Source organism: Denticeps clupeoides, chromosome 14 (assembly GCF_900700375.1).
Source record: "Denticeps clupeoides chromosome 14, fDenClu1.1, whole genome shotgun sequence".
Taxonomy (NCBI): domain Eukaryota; kingdom Metazoa; phylum Chordata; class Actinopteri; order Clupeiformes; family Denticipitidae; genus Denticeps; species Denticeps clupeoides.
In genome coordinates this window covers 882,143-901,663 of record NC_041720.1, presented here as the reverse complement: position 1 = coordinate 901,663, position 19,521 = coordinate 882,143, and the positions used below count along the sequence as shown (strand labels likewise).

The window sequence follows — 19,521 nt, the reverse complement described above, 5'->3', positions numbered from 1 at the left end:
ATCTCACTAAATAAATCAATTCTGCAAGAGTTACATACAAAGATCGGGTAACATTGCAGTAGAGTATTATAGGAAAAATGGCAGTCATATTCGAAGTACAATAATGATAATAACGTGTGCAACTCTAAACCCACCAACCTTTCCACATAATACTAACCTCATCCTCAAAGTGAAGTGATTGTCACTTGTGAAACACAGCAGCACAACACACGGTGCACACAGTGAATTTTGTCCTCTGCATTTAACCATCACCCTGAGTGAGAAGGCGCACGGGGAGCAGTGTGTGGGGACGGTGCTTTGCTCAGTGGCACCTTGGCAGCTCGGGATTCGAACCAGAAACCTTCTGATAACGGGGCCGCTTCCTTAACCGCTAGGCCACCACTGCCCTTCATGCCAGATTGATTAATGAAAAAGAACAAGACGGCATTATTGTTTCTGGAACTTTACTGGGTAATATTAATAGTCGGATTCTGAGAATGAAGGCTTGTAAAATACTCCAGGAATACTACAGGCCCCCACACCATGAGAAATTCTTTGTTGGTATCACTAATCGAGTAGCGTATCTTTTCGAGGTTTAGACAGGACATGAGGTCCCTCATCCATTGAGCAGCACCCTTTCATCCGAGTAGGACTGCATGTCGGGCTGAAAAGGGAAACCAAAGATGGTGTCTGGCATTTTACCGGGGTCAAACATGCATCATCACTGATGCCAAAAAGCACAGTCAAAGTATTAGGTTGTATACGCTGTTTGAGGACAGAAGTTTGGGTTTGAAATATGTCCCTCCGATATGTTTCAAGGCCAGGACATGACCAGCACATATGGACAAGCGAGGCATCCTCATTCACTTCGATTTAACATCCTAGAGGATGAATGTTCTTACTTTCCAAAATGGACGAGAAGAGCACAAAGTCCCAGATTCAAACCCCACTTATGGGGCCGTGGTGGTGGTCTCCAGGGGGACTGTCCCCGGCGTTCTGGATGAGGCCGTCCGGTAAATGAAAACGTAAGAGAAGCTCACGTGGCCATCATGTCCATGTCAGGAGGAGACAGACACGTTTGGAATGAATGAACGCCGCAGGTGACTGTACAGCCATTTATTGTGCATAGAATTACATTGACTGATAAATACAAAAAGATAAATCGGGGTTCTGCGCGTCACACCCCGTAGTCGTAATCCTCCTCGATGTCCGTCACCTGAAGCTGCTCCCTCTCGGCCGCCTCTCTGATGTGGTCCTCGCACCTGTCCTGCTCCAGCAGGCTGGCCCTCCAGCCGTCCCCCGGGGCGTGGCCCGGCCCGTGGCACAGCTCGCCGGCCACGTCCACGCCGCGGGCCAGCAGCGTCCTCTTCACCCGCAGCAGCTCGCAGCTGCAGTTCCAGGGGTTCTGGTCCAGGTAGAGGCGCCGCAGCCGGGGCAGGTGCAGCAGGGCGGGCAGGCCGAGCGTCGTCAGCCTGTTGTTGCGCAGGTTCAGCACCTGGAGGCGCTTCAGGCCCCTCAGCTCCTTCTCACCGACGGCCGCGATGCGGTTGAGTTTCAGATCCAGGCGAACCAGCGTCTCAGGAAGCCTGCAGACAGTGGACATGATGGGTTTAGGTGTAAAAAGCCCCGCTGAAGGTCGGCTGGAAGGTAAAAGGGGCGTGTCTTACCCTTCTGGAACGGTGGACAGATGGTTCTGCTCCAGCGCCAGGTTGGTCAGCTGAAAGCAGCTCCTCAGGGCGTGGCCTTCAAAGTGCTTGATGGTGTTGTTCTCCAGGAAGAGGTGCTTCAGGTGCCTCATGGCCGACAGGTGCTGGTGGCCGACCTCCTGCAGGCCGTTCTGCCCGCAGTCCAGCCGCTCCAGCCTGGGCGCCAGTCTGCTGGGCAGCGCCCGCAGGTTATTTCCCGGCATCTCCAGCACCGTCAGGTTGGGCAGCCGGAGGCCTCCGTCCACGGACGCGAGTCTGTTGTTGGACACGCTCAGCACCGAGAGGTTCCTCAGCTGGGCCATGTCTCGGCTGCGGAGGGCTCGTATCTGGTTGTGGTCCAGGTTCAGGTGGAGCAGCCCTTGGGGGAGGTCGTGGGGAACCCTGGCGAGGAGGTTCCCCGACAGACGTAGCGTTCGGAGGGACTGCAGGAGGGCGAAGAAGGCCGAGGACAGAGACGAGATCTTGTTGCTCTCCATGCTCAGCAGGTGGAGCTGGGGCAGCCTCAGGGTTCCTTGCACAGCTTCCATCCGGTTGGCGTCCAGGTAGAGGCGGTCCAGCCTGACCAGCGGCGAGAGGCTGTTTCCACGCAGGCTGCTGATCAGGTTGTTGTGCAGCTCCAGAACCCGCAGCCTCCTGAGCCCCTCGAACGTGGACTCCTGCAGGCTGTGGATCCTGTTGTGACCCAGACGGAGGGTCTCCAGGCCGGCTGGGAGACCTCGGGGGACCTGGCGTAGCTTGTTCTTCTGCAGGTCCAGGGATCTCAAGGAGCGCTGCAGGCCGAAAGCACCAACCTCCACCGTCTCAATACCGCAGGAGGCCAGGCTGATGTCCTCCAGCTCCATCAGCATGGAGAAATCGCCTGCCTGAAGAACATCAGCTACATTAAACATGATTTATTACAGCAAAAAACTGTAATGTCACATGAAAAAGGATCAATACCTTACATGCTCATGCAAATAAGGGACAAGCAACAATAAATGACCTTGATCTCCTTGATGTGGTTGTACGGCAGCTTCAGGCTCCTCACGTCTCTCTGGAGGCCCGGGGGCACGGCCTGCACCCTGAAACATTGCACCGACCCGGCCTGCTCGCACGTGCATTTCTGCGGGCAGGCGTGGCCGTAGACGAGGCCGAGGGGGAGCAGCCAGAGTCGCCACATCGCCGCCGATCTTCCCAGTCGGCCGCAGGACGGGGCGGCCGGGTTTAAATACCCCGGCTGGGCAGGCTCCTCTGGCTTCGGCTGGAACAATGGCCAAGATTTTTATCTCCGCAAAGAACAACATTTGAGACTGACAAGGAACTGACAGAGATGCTAGTGGATTGTCTGGCTGTTCGGGGACGTGAGAAACTTGCTGATAGACGATTTACGGCCCATTCTCTCAGACAAAAGCGATTTCCTTTCGTCCCCCTCTTCTGGGACGGAGAGTCCGTCCATCCAAACTCACTACTCCAGTAATTCCAGCATCTGTTTCATCCAGGAGGGCTTTAGTTCAATCAGAAAAGGAAATAGAAGCCATTTCGAACTGCTTTTTTGGGGGGGATATGCTTGGAAAGGTAATTTCAGCAAGCAATGTGTTGAAATAACAGAGGAAATTAATCCAGGAGAAGGTGAGGCAACTATTAAAAAAATTAAATGCTTAGAGGTAATTCCACCAGTCACATAACAAATGGCAATGTCCAATTATGAAATTAGATATAAAGATTTAATAAAAAAAAAACACAACTATGTAGCCAGAGGGACGACAAAATTAAAAACGTTTTTATTATAAAATATTTGTAGATTGTACACATCTTACTGGGAACGTGACAGACCCAGAGCTGTATGGCTAAAATAAGGAATTTAATTCATACGCAACTCCCAGTCGCGCCCACAACGGACTTCCAGTTTGTGCAATCTACGTAGACCCATTACGCACCTTCATGACGTCAGCGCGTACAAATCGACTACACAAGATCGACAACTCTGCTCACTTTCCTTTAATCACCTTCTCATTTACAGAGCAGGATTTGGCAGAACTAAACACTTTACATCGACTTTATTGTTTTAGAAAAGGCGACTTTTCTTTCCTTCGAGAAAACGTTGTGATTTACGGGACATCCCCGAGATATTCCCGCGCTGGTGTCCCACTATCTGGCCGGTGCAGAGTCGTCGCTCTCGACAGCGACGCGTCTCCGCGCCGTCCGTCAACAACAGGAGCGAAGATGGCGGCGCGACCCGCAGCGCTGCTCCTCGCGTCCTGCCTGATTTCTGCCTGCGTTCTGGGCGACGGGACGCCGCTGCGCCGGCTCTGGGTACGGGGGGCATTCGGCGGTCCGGCGGGGCCGCTCCGTGCCCTCACCGCGCCGAATTTACCGGGAGGGAGTAGAATAAAGTCGGACGAAGCCAGTACAGCTGGTTAATGCGGGAGGGGGAGGAAATTATACGAAATATTAAATCATGTCAAAGCTAATAATGATAATGTTCATCATCGTTATTATGAAATTCGAATTATATTTAAATTTTAAATTTAAACCTTCAATTGTGTGTTGCTGTGTGTTTTTCAGAGGATAATATTTGCCATAAAATTTAAAGGTCCCCTGTTTTTTTTACTTTTATATCGGTCCTGTTGGTCCCCTAATTCTGTATCTCAAGTCTCTTGGTGCAGAATTCCAGCCACTTTGGTCCAGTCCCACAATGAGATTTCCCAGGATGCGCCGTTTCACTGTCTGTAGCTTTAAATGCTAATGAGCAGGAGAGAGGCGGGACCAGGAGGAGAGCGGCCTATAGAAGTTGAGCGGGTATTCACGGAAATGACCTCATCAACACCATTCACCAACCACAATGTTTGGTACAGACAGGAAGTCATATAACCTTTCCCCTTATGACGTCATAAAGGGACAAATTCCAGATCTGACTGTCTGAGCTGCCGCTCTCTGAACGGTGAAGCAGAACGACCGAAACACTCTTTACACCGACCGCTGCAGGACCATAGACAGGCTAGAGGAACTCGTATTAATCTTAAATCATCTCACAAAGTCACATTTTCATAATAGGGGACCTTAAAACATTTTAAAGTACTTTCTCCGTACAGGTGTCGAGTTTGGAGATGATGATGTTGAAAGATGAACCAAGATAAAAGATAAATAATATGTAGTTTGATCATTTTTTAAAAAAAGGTTAACCAGAGAAAATTTAATTATGAATAAACAAATCAAAACAGCGTTCAATTAAAAATTGGCACTTTAAAACAAAGAAATTCAATTGAATATAAAAAGAAGTTGTTTTGCTGGTGAAAGTGAAAGTTTTTTCTTTGCTTTCTAACTATTCAAGAAGGGGGAGGTCTGGATGAACGTGGTGGTGACTGATCTCCAGCAGAACACAGAGAAGCTGCAGGTAAGGAGCGTCTCCGGCATCCCGCCAGGAACGTGGCGTCGGCAGTAACGCGACAACACGCCGCTGGCGTCCTCTTCCAGATCGGCCTGAACGTGAGCGCGGCGGAGAACCTGACGTACGTCAACGATGTTAAACAGACGTCTGGGGTGACCAGGCTCCCCTGCCGGGCTTCGCTCTGTAAGTAAATACGTCTTCATATCGGCGAATAATTAATTCGCCCCCCCCCCCCCGGCGATTTTGAAAGTTTTCCCGATAACATCCAAAAAGTTATTTAGCATTTTCATGAATGACATAAGTATGAATGAGCAGAATTTGTGGCTCCCAGCTGTGTCTAGAACAGTGAGGTTTTGATGATGATGATGATTGTGTCCGTGTGAACGTCCCAGTGGACCGCGGGAACAGCAGCGATGGCGCCGTGCTGGACTGCGTCATGCGGCTGATGGTGGACCAGCTGCATCTGAAGAGCGATGCGGGCGAGGAGGTCCTGGTCCTGCTGCTGACCCAGGAAGTGATCGAAGTGGCCGGGAGCGCCGTGAGTGAAGCTCACGAGACAGGAAAATGAGCAGTGGGCGGGGCCAGCGGTGTCTGCTAGAAACACGCCCCTTTTTTCCAATTCCAACCCAGGTGCAGCAGGAAGACGTGTGTGAGGTGAAATTACTGCTGAGTGAAAATCTGGAGACGGCCCTGCAGTTCACCAGCTTCTACCCGATGTCCAGGAGCAAACTGTCCACGGCATCCAGAGAGGACGACGTGGTGATGACAGACGCGTCAGCTCAGGAGACAGGTGGCTGGATGTGGTGATGCTGCAGCCATAAGAAGATGCTCTCTGTCTTTAACGGTTTTGTCCCGTCCCACCACAGTTGAGGACCAGGTCGTCCTGCACACCACCAGCCACTACTTCTTCAGACACGGCGAGACCACGCAGGAGGAGACCGGCGCGCCGGGGAAGCTGCCAGAAACGCCCTTATGGACGGACACAGTCCTGCCCTGGACCACCGAGGAGAAGGCGCCTGCGGACGACCTGCTTCCTGACACGCCCCTCCGGGGATCCATCTCGTCGTATAATGCAAGTTCATGACGCCACTATTGTGAACTGTGTATGAACTTTTACAACGCGTACGGTGTAAATATGGAAGGTATATTTCACCGTGCAGCTGTGGTTACAGAGAACATTCTTTAAACCTTTAAAAACGTGTCTGTCCCCAAGGCCATGTGTCAGTGGGTGGAGCAGCTGCGGGATCGCCTGCGCCACTTTGGGGCGGAGTCTCTGCCACTCTTCTTCCTGGTCATGTGGGTGGTGGTGGTCGGGGTGGTCGGCTCGGCCGTCATAATCCGCATCTTGGACCTTGTCTTCCCATCCTCCCAGTCCCCGTGAGTCCAATGCTCGCATACGCACCGCTGTCGAGTAATCGAATAACCCATCAAAGGGTCGATTAATCCATGCCGATTAGTCACCACCCGCTTCTGGTTTTTCCCGCAGGGGCGTCTTCCACCTCAACCCTGCCACTCTGCTGCCAGACGACGAACGATGTGGCCTGCTGGAGAACGTCGAAACGGACCCTCAGGACGAGAAGAAGCCGTAGTCAGCGGCCGTTCTAGCACTTTAACAGCAGTTAGCCGAGGCTCAGAGGGTGCGGTCTTTATGGTCCAATTGTTTCCGACTGATGGGAGAATCGGGGAGCGGCCTGGTGGCGGTCCCTTCTGACCGAGAAACCGATAACGCGTGCGAGTAGACTCCCGTAAAGCAGTCCAGCCTTCGTCCATTCAGAAGCTGAAGCGTGACGGGAGATGTTACGTCGGGCCTGTTGGTGTCTTTACTGCGTCTCTTTTCACATTTTATATATATATATATGTGTGTGTAAAAAAATGTTGCTGTAATTTTTCTGCAAGTCACAAGTTTCGATGTTGCTTCAGCGTTGCTTTTGTCCTGCAGAAGAAGGATGAATCTAAATATTAATAAAGCACCCAAAACTGTCATTTCATCAGGTTATTGGCAGGTGCATGTGAAGAGAATGGCAGCTTTGCAAGAATAAATAAATGTGAAACGACCTTTGACCTGCGCCATGTGTACACACCGGGTTCACTTTTCAACAGGTGGATGTGGCAGAAATACAGTCGCTTTGGGAATTAAAAGCGTGTAGAAACTGAAAGTGAGGTGATTGCCATTGTGAGACACTGCAGCGCAGCACAGCACACAGTGAAATTTGTCCTCTGCATTTAACCATCACCCTGAGTGAGCAGTGGGCACCATGACAGGCGCCCGGGGAGCAGTGTGTGGGGACGGTGCTTTGCTCAGTGGCACCTTGGCGGATCGGGATTCGAACCGGCAACCTTCTGATTACGGGGCCGCTTCCTTAACCGCTAGGCCACCGCCGCCCCCAAAGAGAAGGACAAGAGAATCTACAGAAGAAAAAAGTTCCCTGGTCTCACCGACTATGAGGGTCTTGCAGATTCGGTGACCCCCTTGTCAGTACCAGACACAGAGCGCCTCGGTGGCGGGCGTGTCCATGCAGGAGATGTTACAGATTTCCCTCCTTGTGGGTCCTGAATGTGAAGACGTCATTCGTTACTCGTCATCCTCCACTGTCTGTGGTCCTGTGTGGTGACATCTGATGCCATCATTGTCCTGTTCCACTCACGTTCCAGTCATACTCAGGAGCCCATCCCAGGACAACGGGGACAGGACGGGGCCGCAGGGTGCGTGCACACACACACACACACACACACAGTGTACCTATTGACACTGTGTGACAGCAGGACGAAACTCCGGCCACTCAAAGCCAGAGATGAGACGAGTGTGGCGTCATGTGGCCTCTTCATATTTATTCATTACTGAGACTGTAATTAGATTTCTTTTTCAGGAGGTCCAATCGAGACACGAACACGTTGGTACAACTACGAAACAGCAAAGCCGTGACCTCCACAACACAGAACCGATACAAAGGACAAGGTTTCACAGAACAATGAGAACGCAAGAACGAAAGAACCAATAAGTATGACAATAAACAGACAGAAATGATGGACGGGAGCTGCGACCTTTGACCCGTGCCATGTTTTTACACTAGGACCAGATTGGTCTATGTGGCAGGAATTAAAAAAAGATCTCAGATTGACTTCATAAAAAAAAAAAACTTTATTCACGGTAAAATATTTATTATCGTCCTTAAGTATAAATTCACAACCTTCTGGATGCTGATATTGTAGAAATAAATTACGAAACGGAACCTCGCAACATCTCAGGCACTTTTGTGCTTCAGTAAAAGTGCGTCTATCAAGAACAGTGCAAGGCCGCGCTAAAAGATGATTGGTCGGTTCTTAATTCTGGGTTAACAGGGCCATGCTGGAGATGTGAGACCCTCTCACAGGGGCAAGAACCTTGACCACGTCCTTCGTGAAAGGCACATCGGTTCTCTGCAGGCTTCTTCTTCGGTGTCCGTTGAGCGTGATTTGGAGTAACGTTCAACAGGACCCAAATTCGTCAATCCACGTCTGGTATTTCTCCAGGTCGGCTGCAGACACAGACTTGGACACCTTCTTCAGCGCCACCTCGAAGTCCTCCATGGTGGTGGGCATGTGCATCTCATCGCGGGAGATGTTGCGGATCTCCTCCGGGGTCAGGCCCTCGATGCGCCGCCGCATCGCCATGAGCGACGCGTCCCTGGACATCGAGACAGCGTTCGGTCAGTAATCAGCATCAGTGTGTCCGCGGCCGCTGAGGAGCTTCAGACGTCACCTGCAGACGTTGGTGATGTCGGCTCCCGAGTAGCCCTCCATCTGCTCGGCAATCTTGCCCAGATCCACGTCGTCGGCCAGCTCCAGCTCCTTCAGGCTGATCTTCAGGAGCTCCACTCTCCCCCTGGCTGCAAGACACGAGAACTTGTCCGAGTCCACCGCTCAACACAGACAACGCGAGAGGAGAAAAGCCGCGAAAGCCACCTGAGGGCAGGGGAATGTAGATCCGCTTCTCCAGGCGCCGCCGCAGGGCCTCGTCGATGTCCCACGGGAAGTTGGTGGCCGCCAGCACCATCACCATCTTCGCGGGGTCGTTTTCCGAGGAGCCGCCGACACCTGGAGTCACAGCGGGACACAGCGTTACGGTGGCGTGACAGGCTACGCAGCTCCTGGTCCAGGCAGCGGTCATCTCTAAACTGGACTATTGTAACTCTCTCCTGGCTGGAGCCTCTGCGGTCACCATAAAACATCTCCAGATGGTCCAAAACGTGGCAGCCACCTCATCTTCAACCAGCCGAACCACACCCACGTCCCGCCTCTCCTCGCCCCTCTCCACCGGCTCCCGGTAGCTCCTCACAGTTTAAATCCTTGATGCTGCCTACAGGGCTGTAAATGGAAGTTCTCCCTCTTACACCAACACACTACTAGCCAGATACACTCCCGCACGCCCTCTCAGATCTACACACGAAACTAAGACTAAAAATCCCCTCTTCACGGGGTCTCCGGTCCCAATCCACTCTGTTCTCCTGTGTTGTCCCTGGCTGGTGGGACGACTTGTCCTGCTCCATTCGACTAGCCGAGACTACCAGCACCTTTAAGAAGCAGCTGAACACCCGCTTGTTCAAAAAGTATTTCAGACGAGTCGAACACTAACACACACACGCACACACACACACACACACACACACACACACACCACACACACTCGTCCAGCACTTAACAATTCCCAGCATGCTCTATTCCTGACAAGTTGGGCCTTATCAGGGCTCTTAGATTTGTAACTCAAAATCTGTAGAAACTGAATGAGAAGTCGCTTTGGATAAAAGCGTAAAGTGTCCTCCTCCGTACCGTCCATCTGGACCAGCAGCTCGGCCTTCACCCTCCTGCTGGCCTCGTGCTCCTCGGACGTCCCCCTGCGGCCGCACATGGAGTCGATCTCGTCTATGAAGATGGTGGTGGGAGCGTAGAACCGGGCCTGCGGACAGGAACACAGGCACGGTGGCCTCGAGCCCGGGACCGCGGCCGGCCGGTCGCCGCGGCGACGCTTACCATTTCGAACAGCAGGCGCACGAGCTTCTCCGACTCGCCGCGGTACTTGGACGTCAGCGTGGACGACGACACGTTGAAGAACGTGGTCCGGCACTCGGTGGCGACCGCCTTGGCCAGCAGGGTCTTGCCGGTCCCCGGGGGTCCCACCATGAGGACGCCCTGCGCGGAACCCGGACGGTGAGACTCCTGACGTCGGTGCTCTACTGCCCCCTGCTGGCCCGCCGCCGCCTACCTTCCACGGCCTCCTGATTCCTTTGAAGAACTCCGGCATCCACATGGGCAGAACGACGGCTTCCTTCAGGAGCTTCTTGGCCTCTTCCAAATCGGCAATGTCCTCCCTGCGGCAGGAACACATCCTGTCGGTAAAAACCGCGGCGGCTTTCACGCGCGGGAATCGTACCATTTGACGTTGGGGTTCTGGGATATGATGTCCCTCTCCAGCGTCTCGATCAGGTCTTTGTCCTCTCCGCCCCGGTCAAACTTCTTGACTTCTTTCTCAGACACGTCAGGCTTGTTCTGGCAGGCGAGGGCGGGATTAGTCCGTCTCCCAGCCAATCAGAATCACCATCGTCCAGATGGGACAATTACATTGTTACGTTATATCACCTTGTCGTCCTTCCCCCGGCTCGGGTTCTCCTTTTTGTCCTTGGCCCGTGGTGGCTTGGCCCGGTCCCCGTTGGGTCCCCGTGGCGACTGGCGGTACTGGGCCCGAGGGCCGGCACTCAGGCGGTTACTGTGGGGTTTGTTGTCCTTGTGTGAACCCGCAGATCTCCGTATCGGACATGGGGACGCTCTGGGGAAAAGCACAGACAGACCCTCCATGAAACTGCTGGGATGGTCCATTATGTGGACATCTTACGGATTATATAGATCGTTAAAGGTCCCCTGACATGAAAATGTGACTTTCCTGTCTACTGTCCTGCAGTGGTGAGAAATGGCGATCAGGGTAAAGAGTGATTTGGTTATTGCACCTTTCAGACAGCAGGAATTTGTCCCCTTATGACGTCATAAGCGGAAAGGTTACCTCCCGTTTCCCACCCTCCCCTCCACTGACAGCTACGCACGTACTAAGTCGCTCTGGATAAAGGGCATTTGCCAAACGCCTTAAATGTAATATATAAAATGCTGTAAAGTGCATGGCCCCGCCCCCACCATCCTCATTAGCATTTAAAGCTACAGACACCGGAAATCTCACTGTGGGACTGGACCGAAGCGGCTGTAAAATAAGACACGTCAGATACAGTATTGGGGGACACGGAGACATTTCTAATCGGGATATTACTCCCGAGTTGTTATTAACAGAAGCGGACCGCGGTGTCTCTGAGTAGTAAAGTTGAGCTGAAGTTAGTTTTATGTCCCCGGAACCTGCGCTCCGCCGCCACCGCCGGCCACACGTCGCAGTCCCCGGCGGCGCTGCTGGGCCTCGCCGCGTCGCCGTCCATCTGGAAGCTGTCCAGCGTGGACACGATGTCCCGGACGCGGCTCTTCTCCACGTTTATCTGCTGCCACACCTGAGGTCGGGGCGAGAAGCAGCGCGGTTGGACACGTGTGGCCGTGTGACAGGGGGGACGGGGGGACGGGACGTGCGGCGACCTGCTGCCATCTCTGCTGCAGCGCGGCGTCTCGGAGCGACTGCTGGTGGGTCCGGATCTGCTCCAGGACGCCCTGGTAGCAGACGGCGGCCGAGCTGTAGCTGCCGAGCAGCGCGTACTCCCGGGCCAGCTTCACGTTGTCGCTGATCTCCAGCAGGCTCATCCTGGCTCGGAATGCCGGAGGGACGAGGCTGGGGGAGAAGCGCCGTCCGCTTCCGCTTCCGGTTCCGAGATCTCGCGAGAGGAGCGAGCAGCGTCCAATTTTATATTACACTTTTATGTTTCAGCATTTATATTCATATATTTGCCATTTTTAAGCTCTTTGGTTATCTACACGTGTTCTTTTTACACATTATACCTCAATATATGTTCTATAGAAAAATTTTATTGAGGGTGGAAGATCATGTTCCGCTTGACCTCTGACCCTAACCAGAAGCCTAAGCTGATTCATGATAGTTTGACGTATGAAGGCCACTGGTAGAAAGCAGCACATTACTAAAATTTTCACAAAACATTCCTAAAAGTAAAATACATCTTCAGCGATCATCAATATATTTATGAATAGACAATGATCCTTTATAATAAACTGTGTCCAGGTAACTGGAATTAGGTGATTTACGTGGGCCATAAATTAACCCAGATAAACAAATGGCCTGATTGCATCATACAAAACACCTTTAATAAGCCGAGGGACTCACTGCACTCCTCTCGAGGGGGACCAGGTCCAGGGGACGTGGGCAAGTGAGTGGACCGTCAACTCCGACACACGTCAATTATGTCCTTTACACACAGACATTTTTGCATCTTCAGATCATTTCCTGATTATTTCATTAATATTATTTCATGTGAATAAACACAAGTCATGTTACTCCATAATATCTTTTGTTATGGTGCCACTCAAACTCACGGCCAGTCTCTAATGTGCCAGTTTCATCAGGGTGACGTGTGACACCACCTGAGAGCTTCACACTTCTTTTAAAATGTGCTAATGGTGCCCCTTGGACCATGTGTTTTTGTCAAGTCCCATTTTAACGCAGACTGAACCCACCGCAGCCTCCAGGGTCTTGAGGTGGGAAGTTCTGATAAGGAAAAACAAAAGTAATGACAATATTGCGTCAATCACAACAGGGTCATATTTTCAGCCACGACCTGACCTGACCTCACCTGTCATGGCATCGTGTACGGTAAGTGACAAAGTTAAAATATGAGCAGGGAAATGCAGAAGATGCACAGAAGATGATGGATCTGTTCCCATCCTGCGTGGTGTGAGATTCAGCATAACTGGATTCAGATCTGAAAAGAAGATCACCGACCAAACCTTTTCCACTCTGGACTTCAACTCATGCTTTACAAAAAATTAGAACATTGTTAACTGCTATATATGGTCGTTCAGCCTCGAGGCACAAGTGCACAAGTCAGTAGTGGCCTAGTGGGTTAGACACTCGCCTATGAACCAGAAGACGCAGGTTCAAATCCCGCTTACTACCATTGTGTCCCTGAGCAAGACACTTAACCCTAAGTTGCTCCAGGGGGGGACTGTCCCTGTAACTACTGATTGTAAGTCGCTCTGGATAAGGGCGTCTGGTAAATGCTGTAAATGTAAATGAAAATGCACGACACAATGACGTTTTAACGAGGAAACTTAAATGAAACGCTCTAGGAGCCTTCAAACAACGTACACAGGCGAGATGTGTGCAGTGTAGGAACAGATAGTCATTCTTTCATACATCTCATGAGCGACACGAGAGTGAGGGAGGCAAACACTGAACGGAGAACACGTGGATATCAATTGTGATTCGTCTTCACATAGTAGAGTTTGGTGTTTCACAAGGTTCTGTCCCAGGTCCGTTACTTTTTTCTCTATACATGTTACCTTTAGGTGACGTCATCCGCAAACACGGTATTAGCTTTCATTGCTACGCTGACGACACACAGCTGTATCTGTCAGCAATGCCAGATCAGAGGCAGCAGCTGAACAATATAGAGAATTGTCTGAAGGACATTAGACAGTGGATGCTCACCAACTTTCCCCTGTTAAACCCTGACAAGACAGAAGCGCTTGTACTTGGGCCTCAAGCAGCCAGGCATAAACTGGCTGACAACACAATAACCCTGGATAGCCTTTCTATCTCACCGAGTATTAAAGTGAAGGATCTAGGTGTCATCATTGATGCAGGTCTACGTGCATTCAATTTGCACGTAGACAATGTTCTTTCACCTTAGAAATATTGCAAAAATAAGAAATATAATTTCAATGCATGATGCAGAAAAGATGGTCCATGCATTTATTACATCAAGGTTAGATTACTGCAATGCATTACTGTCTGGATGCTCTAGTAGGTGCATGAGTAAACTCCAGCTAGTACAGAATGCTGCAGCCAGAGTACTAACCAGAACCAGGAAATTTGACCACATCACCCCAGTCTTACAATCACTGCACTGGTTACCCAGCAAATTTAGGATTGACTACAAAATCCTACTTTTGACCTATAAAGCTCTAAATGGTCTCGCCCCGCAATACCTGAGCAAACTCAGCCACGCCCCTTCGATCAGTGGGTGCGGGGTCACCACTGGTACCAAAAGTGCAGAAGGACACAGCTGGGAGCAGATCCTTCTCCTATAGAGCTCCGCAGTTGTGGAACAACTTGCCTGTCAGTGTCCGGGACTCAGACACAGTCTCAGTGTTTAAATCCAATCTGAAAACCTATCTGTTTTCTCTGGCTTTTTGTTAAAGTCCCAGACACTCATTTCACTTGATTATGACGCAGTGTCAATTATAAAGTCCAGTTTATCACAGAGTCCCCCTGTTAGACACAGACAGAGTTAAATTCACCCTAGTTAGGCTGTCCTAGTTAGGGTACCGGGCCACTGTAGCACCAATATACCACTATAACCACATATTTCAGTATCGGTCGTACAGTGCAACCGTCTGCCGCTGCTTCTGTTTGTTTTTCTCCGAGACACGGAATCAAGCGTCCAGACTACCAGCAGACCCCAGAAGAGACAAGCAGATACATCCTGGTTCCTGACAACTGCTAAACAAGGACATACCATGAAACAAACCAGAGGGTCACCACAGCCACCACCACCGTTACAACTACAGCTTCAGGGATCTTCAAGTGGACCAGTAACATCATAATGGACACGTAATCTAGACCATGACACTGACTACATCCTGGACTTCTCCAACCCTCCAACCCTACAACTATATATGAAATAAATGTTGTTGTCGTTGTTGATGGAGGTGATTCGGGGAGACATTTACATTTATATTATACACTTACAGTATTTACCAGACACCCTTATCCAGAGCGACTTACAGTCAGTAGTTACAGGGACAGTCCCCCCTGGAGACACTCAGGGTTAAGTGTGTTGCTTAGGGACATGATGGTAGTAAGTGGGGTTTGAACCTGGGTCTTCTGGTTCATAGACGATTGTGTTACCCACTAGGCTACTAGCACCCCAAGACAAGACAGCAGCACCGCAACTGCCATGAATTCTTTACTGCAGAGCCCGCGCCTGCTGGTTTTCTTGCCAATGGCTCATGAAAATAAGCAATACAGCTTCTTAAAGTATAATCTCAAAAACGCATGCACAATACAGAAGTATGCAGCGTAATACTGAAAAGTACCTTCATTTATACACTCAGTGCTCGACTGGGGCTTTTGAGACGCGCTAGTGAATGTCATTACGGCCTTTTTTTTAATAATGAGACCCAGCTTGTGGTCCTTTATTTCTTTCCATCATTCCTCCGCCCGATATACAAAATAAAAAGCTGGGAACCACAGTGGCAGTTTTCTGCACATGCTCATTTCCTGCAGGTCCCCTGTCATGACATTTTTGTTTCGGTCTTGTTACAGTATGTCATACAGTACGTCTCCATGGGCTTTGACACCCCAACACTTGACCCTTCTGCACACAAGGAAAACCTGTAGGAGAGAGAAAAAAGAAAGGAGTGATACAGAGAGGGACGTCCTTCCAGGGTAGAGTGAGCCTGCAGTTGGTGTCAGTGCAGGGTTTGTGTTTGTCCAATAAGAGAAAAAATCCTACAGTTGTAGAGGTGGAGAAGTCCAAAATGTAGTCCAGAGTCATGGTGTACAATACGTGTCCATTATGATGCTACGGGTCCATTTGAAAATCCCTGAAGCTGTAGTTGTTATGGTGGTGGCGGCTGTGCTAGGTTGTCATTTAGCAGTTGCCAGGAATTAAGTCTCGGTGCAGAATTCCAGCCACTTTGATCCAGTCCCACAATAAGATTTCCCAGGACGCGGCGTTTCACTGTCTGTAGCTTTAAATGCTAATGAGGAGGAGAGAGGCGGGACGAGGAGAAGAGCGGCCTATAGGAGTTGAGCATGCATTCGTGGAAATTACGTCATCAACACCATCCACCAACCACAACGATTGGTACAGACAGGACAGGATTTCATTTTTTTTAATTTGTGCTCATGTACTTTTTAACTACACATGTGTATGTGTATAGGCACTGTTCATAATATCCATTATTTTCTATTTTTATTTATTGTCTCCTGCAATTTTTATTGACAATAACTGCATCGAGGACAGGCCTGATTGTGCACGCCTCCTCAACATGTCATCACTTTTTTTACCCAGTGGGAGGAGTTGGGGACATATAAATGACAGGCCGGCGGTGGCCTTTCCCCGAGAAGCGTGGCGTGGGTCTCTGGCTCCAATGCGTGTAGAGGAGGCGAACGGCACGTCTGACTGTGCGCCATGTACCGGTCGACCCGCAGACATGTCCACAGAGATCTACGTGTTGCTCTACACGCTCACGGCGGCCGCGGTGCTTCTGACAGCGTGTGGGAACCTGCTGGTGATCGTCTCCGTCTGCCTCTTCAGGCAGCTGCACACCCCCACCAACCTGCTGATCCTGTCCCTGGCCGTCACCGACTTCCTCGTGGGGATCCTCGTCATGCCCTTCCACATGACGCGTTTAATCGAGCTCTGCTGGATCTTCGGCTCTGCGATCTGTGAAGTGTACAAGCTGTCCGGGCTCCACCTGACCTTCGTCTCGGTTTATAACATCGCTCTGATCGCCGTCGACCGCTACCTGGGGCTCAGCCACCCCTTCCAGTACCGCTGCCTGGTGTCCCTGAACGTCATCCTGGCCGCGGTGCTGAGCATTTGGCTCGTGTCCTTCTTCTACAACAGCTCAGTGCTCTATGTCACCAACTCCTCCATCAGGATGTGTCCAGGCCAGTGCTACTATGGCTTTGTCCAGACCATCTTTATCTCCGACCTGCTCATCACCTTCATTCTGCCATGCGGCACAATCACTGTTCTTTACACGAGAATCTTTGTCACCGCCAGGCGGCACGCAGTTGCAATCCGGGCACTTTGCACCCAGAGAGACGTGACCATCGCGTCAGATAAAACCTCCACCATGAAATCAGAGAGGAAGGCTGCTAAGATCCTCGGGATCGTGGTGGCCGTCTTCCTGGCTTGTCTGATGCCGTATTTCCTCAGTACGGTCATGTTCGACCTGATGGAGGCGCAGTCAGCGTCCAACATCTTCAACAGCCTAGATGTCCTCTTCAGTCTCAACTCCACCATAAACCCAATCATCTATGCCCTGTTCTACCCCTGGTTCAAGAAGAGCATCAAGCTCATTCTAACGTTCAGGATTTTCAGAACAGACCCCTCATTCATCATTTCATGAAGGATCAGCTCTGAATAAAGGCATCGGATAAATGCCACCAATGTATACGAATAGACCTTATTGTATAATCATACATCCCATTAAAGTTTGTTCATAAATAAATATACATTTTTAACAGTTTTGAGTTTAATTTACATATTGGAACCTTCATGAAAACATGAAAATTAATGAATTACAGGAATTTAACTGTTCTGACCAGATTGTCCCCACTACCAGATCCTCCAGTCCCAAAATCACTCACTCTCCATCACAGAAACTGAAACCGCGGTATGTGTGTTATTATGTGAGCCATTAGCAGATGTCCTTTATGTGGAGTATGCAAGAACTTGTAAATTTCCTGTAAATATTAATTTTCCAGATGATTGCTGTCGGTACAACATCAGTTCCTCAATCCTTTATGGTCATTATTTCTCACAATTCTGTTCAAAACAAATGCATTAATTACATTATGTAATAATTGTTTTTCATATATAAGTGTGTGTGTGTGTGTGTGTATATGTATCTAAAATAACTCAAAGTTTGTTGAAATAGGTACAGTATTTTTATGAACAGCATCTAGACCTCTTAGAATCTTATAGTCCTGGATCATGTCATCCCTAAGTTTGCATTATTGGAGGAGTGGTGGTCTAGCGGGTTACAAGTCCAAATCCTGACCCACCAACGAGCCACTGAGGTCCCTTTGATGAAGGTACCGTCCCCACACACTGCTCCCCGGGCCCCTGTCATGGTGCTCACTGCTCACTAAGGGTGATGGTTAAATGCAGAGGACACGTTTTGTTTCTTGCTGTGCATCACATTGACAAAAACACTTTCACTTATTTGAAGATAAACATATTCAGTTCAGTTCATAAATCATGCATGGATATAAAAACTGTGCACATGCCTATAAATATGGCAAGATTTGGGGAATAAAAAAGTAGACCACAATACGCAATTTCAAAATGTTTCCCACCCTTAACGTGACCAGTAACCTGCAAAATTGTAATAAAAATAATAAGCAAATCTGTTTGAAAAAACAAAAAGTTTACAATAAGATGGTTGTATAAGGGTGCACATCCTCAAACTAATATTTTGTTGAAGCACCTTATGATTTAATTAAAGAACTCAGCCTGCCATCAAGTAAAGAGACTGAAGAAATTTACAAGTGCGAACCTCACTAACACAGGGATTTAATAATACAGACGGGATACGAGGACGTTCTCACAGATGCTACACATGAACCCGAGTAAAAGACAAATAACAGCACAAGGACAGGACATGACTAGGATACATTTATACTACTATTAACAGTTGTTAACAATCAGGGTAATCAGGAACACAAGACAAGGTAACATGAATTCTGGAGTACTGGGAAATGTCTACAGTGAAACTTAGTGGTGGCAATATCTTGCTTTGGGTCACTCTCCTTCAGCTGGAACTGGGAATTTAGTCAAGGGGGAGGGATTTATGAACACTTCACTTTCGGCCCCAATGTATGCAAACAGAACTCACTGCAATAATTATGAAACAGGACAGTATGCAGCAGTGCCCCGAACACCTAGGTTCCTACAGAACCTCCCAATCCCATGTTCATGCACCCTCACCCAGGTGTCCAAGGCAAAAAAGTTGATCCACTGTACTTTGGCCAGGATGAAAACCTGATCCCGATCCACCACCCCGCCCATAGGGGGTGAGCGGGCAGCTGCGAGACCATCCACCCGGAAGTAGACGCTGGCAATGAATGACGTGGTTGTGGAGCTGGTGTGGCAGGACCAGACCAGTTGCATCGCTAGGTGCCAAGGGTAGCAACAGCAACTGACACTGAATTATCTTTTGGATTTGCCCTTGCAAATCGTCTGTTTTTGCACCCGCCTGCTGCCCGATGCCCAATGAACTTGACCTGGATAATGCCAACCTACCAGTCCCCTCCTGATGCGCATGAGCCTCGGTAAAACCGTGTGCTCCCCTTGCTGCTGTGTGGTTCCCTGTGAGTCCCTAAACTCAAGCACGCCCATTCTCCCAGTCCTCACGCACCAACCCTAGCACCCACGTCCTTCCATGCCAAGTCCTCCAGCATCTCCTGCATCGTCTGCAAATGTGCCTACCAGCCCACCGTGACCTCACCTGGCCCAGCTTCCGAAGGTGATCCTGCAAAGCTTGGAGGAGCCCGACGACCCTCTCTTTTGGTGAGCAGTGGGCACCATGACAGGCGCC

At 50.0% G+C, this 19,521-nt stretch overlaps 6 protein-coding genes across 6 annotated transcripts in view; 2 read left to right on the top strand and 4 right to left on the bottom strand.

Annotated features, from left to right (window-relative positions):
- LOC114802910 (delta(14)-sterol reductase-like) overlaps positions 1-19,521 on the bottom strand; it is a 212,756-nt gene that overhangs the window by 153,360 nt on the left and 39,875 nt on the right. The window lies entirely within an intron of this gene.
- Positions 999-4,371, bottom strand: LOC114802912 (nephrocan-like). Its single transcript, XM_029002057.1, has 3 exons — positions 2,668-4,371; positions 1,647-2,548; positions 999-1,565 (listed from the first exon to the last, which is right to left on the bottom strand). Exons 1-3 carry the CDS (start codon positions 2,842-2,844, stop codon positions 1,157-1,159), a joined length of 1,488 nt encoding a protein of 495 aa, XP_028857890.1. The 5' UTR covers positions 2,845-4,371; the 3' UTR covers positions 999-1,156.
- On the top strand, positions 3,835-7,111 carry LOC114802918 (glycoprotein integral membrane protein 1-like). The gene is made up of 8 exons (XM_029002064.1): positions 3,835-3,977; positions 4,996-5,058; positions 5,139-5,235; positions 5,445-5,590; positions 5,683-5,842; positions 5,919-6,124; positions 6,266-6,429; positions 6,539-7,111. The coding sequence occupies exons 1-8, from the start codon at positions 3,888-3,890 to the stop codon at positions 6,639-6,641; spliced, it is 1,029 nt and encodes a 342-aa protein (XP_028857897.1). The 5' UTR covers positions 3,835-3,887; the 3' UTR covers positions 6,642-7,111.
- Positions 8,173-11,875, bottom strand: LOC114802913 (katanin p60 ATPase-containing subunit A1-like). The gene is made up of 10 exons (XM_029002058.1): positions 11,653-11,875; positions 11,425-11,570; positions 10,666-10,852; positions 10,460-10,575; positions 10,292-10,397; positions 10,060-10,218; positions 9,859-9,985; positions 8,995-9,126; positions 8,792-8,918; positions 8,173-8,716 (listed from the first exon to the last, which is right to left on the bottom strand). Exons 1-10 carry the CDS (start codon positions 11,812-11,814, stop codon positions 8,518-8,520), a joined length of 1,461 nt encoding a protein of 486 aa, XP_028857891.1. The 5' UTR covers positions 11,815-11,875; the 3' UTR covers positions 8,173-8,517.
- Positions 12,867-19,521, bottom strand: part of LOC114802922 (armadillo repeat-containing protein 1-like) — a 25,343-nt gene continuing 18,688 nt past the window's right edge. The window contains exon 8 of the mRNA XM_029002069.1: positions 12,867-12,944. The gene's annotated coding sequence lies outside the window, so the exon portion shown is untranslated. The remainder of the gene's footprint in view (positions 12,945-19,521) is intronic.
- Positions 16,404-17,360, top strand: LOC114802919 (trace amine-associated receptor 13c-like). Its single transcript, XM_029002065.1, has one exon. It carries the CDS (start codon positions 16,405-16,407, stop codon positions 17,326-17,328), a length of 924 nt encoding a protein of 307 aa, XP_028857898.1. The 5' UTR covers position 16,404; the 3' UTR covers positions 17,329-17,360.

Excerpts from the sequence above, each read along its gene's own strand:
- LOC114802913 (XM_029002058.1), bottom strand. The coding sequence starts at position 11,814 with ATGAGCCTGCTGGAGATCAGCGACAACGTGAAGCTGGCCCGGGAGTAC. Across the intron at positions 10,398-10,459 it reads CAGAACCCCAACGTCAAATG|GGAGGACATTGCCGATTTGG; the intron begins GTACGATTCCCG and ends TTCCTGCCGCAG. Across the intron at positions 9,127-9,858 it reads GCTGCTGGTCCAGATGGACG|GTGTCGGCGGCTCCTCGGAA; the intron begins GTACGGAGGAGG and ends CTGTGACTCCAG.
- LOC114802918 (XM_029002064.1), top strand. The coding sequence starts at position 3,888 with ATGGCGGCGCGACCCGCAGCGCTGCTCCTCGCGTCCTGCCTGATTTCT. Across the intron at positions 3,978-4,995 it reads CGCCGCTGCGCCGGCTCTGG|AAGGGGGAGGTCTGGATGAA; the intron begins GTACGGGGGGCA and ends TAACTATTCAAG. Across the intron at positions 6,125-6,265 it reads GATCCATCTCGTCGTATAAT|GCCATGTGTCAGTGGGTGGA; the intron begins GCAAGTTCATGA and ends TCTGTCCCCAAG.
- LOC114802912 (XM_029002057.1), bottom strand. The coding sequence starts at position 2,844 with ATGTGGCGACTCTGGCTGCTCCCCCTCGGCCTCGTCTACGGCCACGCC. Across the intron at positions 2,549-2,667 it reads ACCACATCAAGGAGATCAAG|GCAGGCGATTTCTCCATGCT; the intron begins GTCATTTATTGT and ends GATGTTCTTCAG. Across the intron at positions 1,566-1,646 it reads CTGTCCACCGTTCCAGAAGG|GCTTCCTGAGACGCTGGTTC; the intron begins GTAAGACACGCC and ends CACTGTCTGCAG.
- LOC114802919 (XM_029002065.1), top strand. The coding sequence starts at position 16,405 with ATGTCCACAGAGATCTACGTGTTGCTCTACACGCTCACGGCGGCCGCG.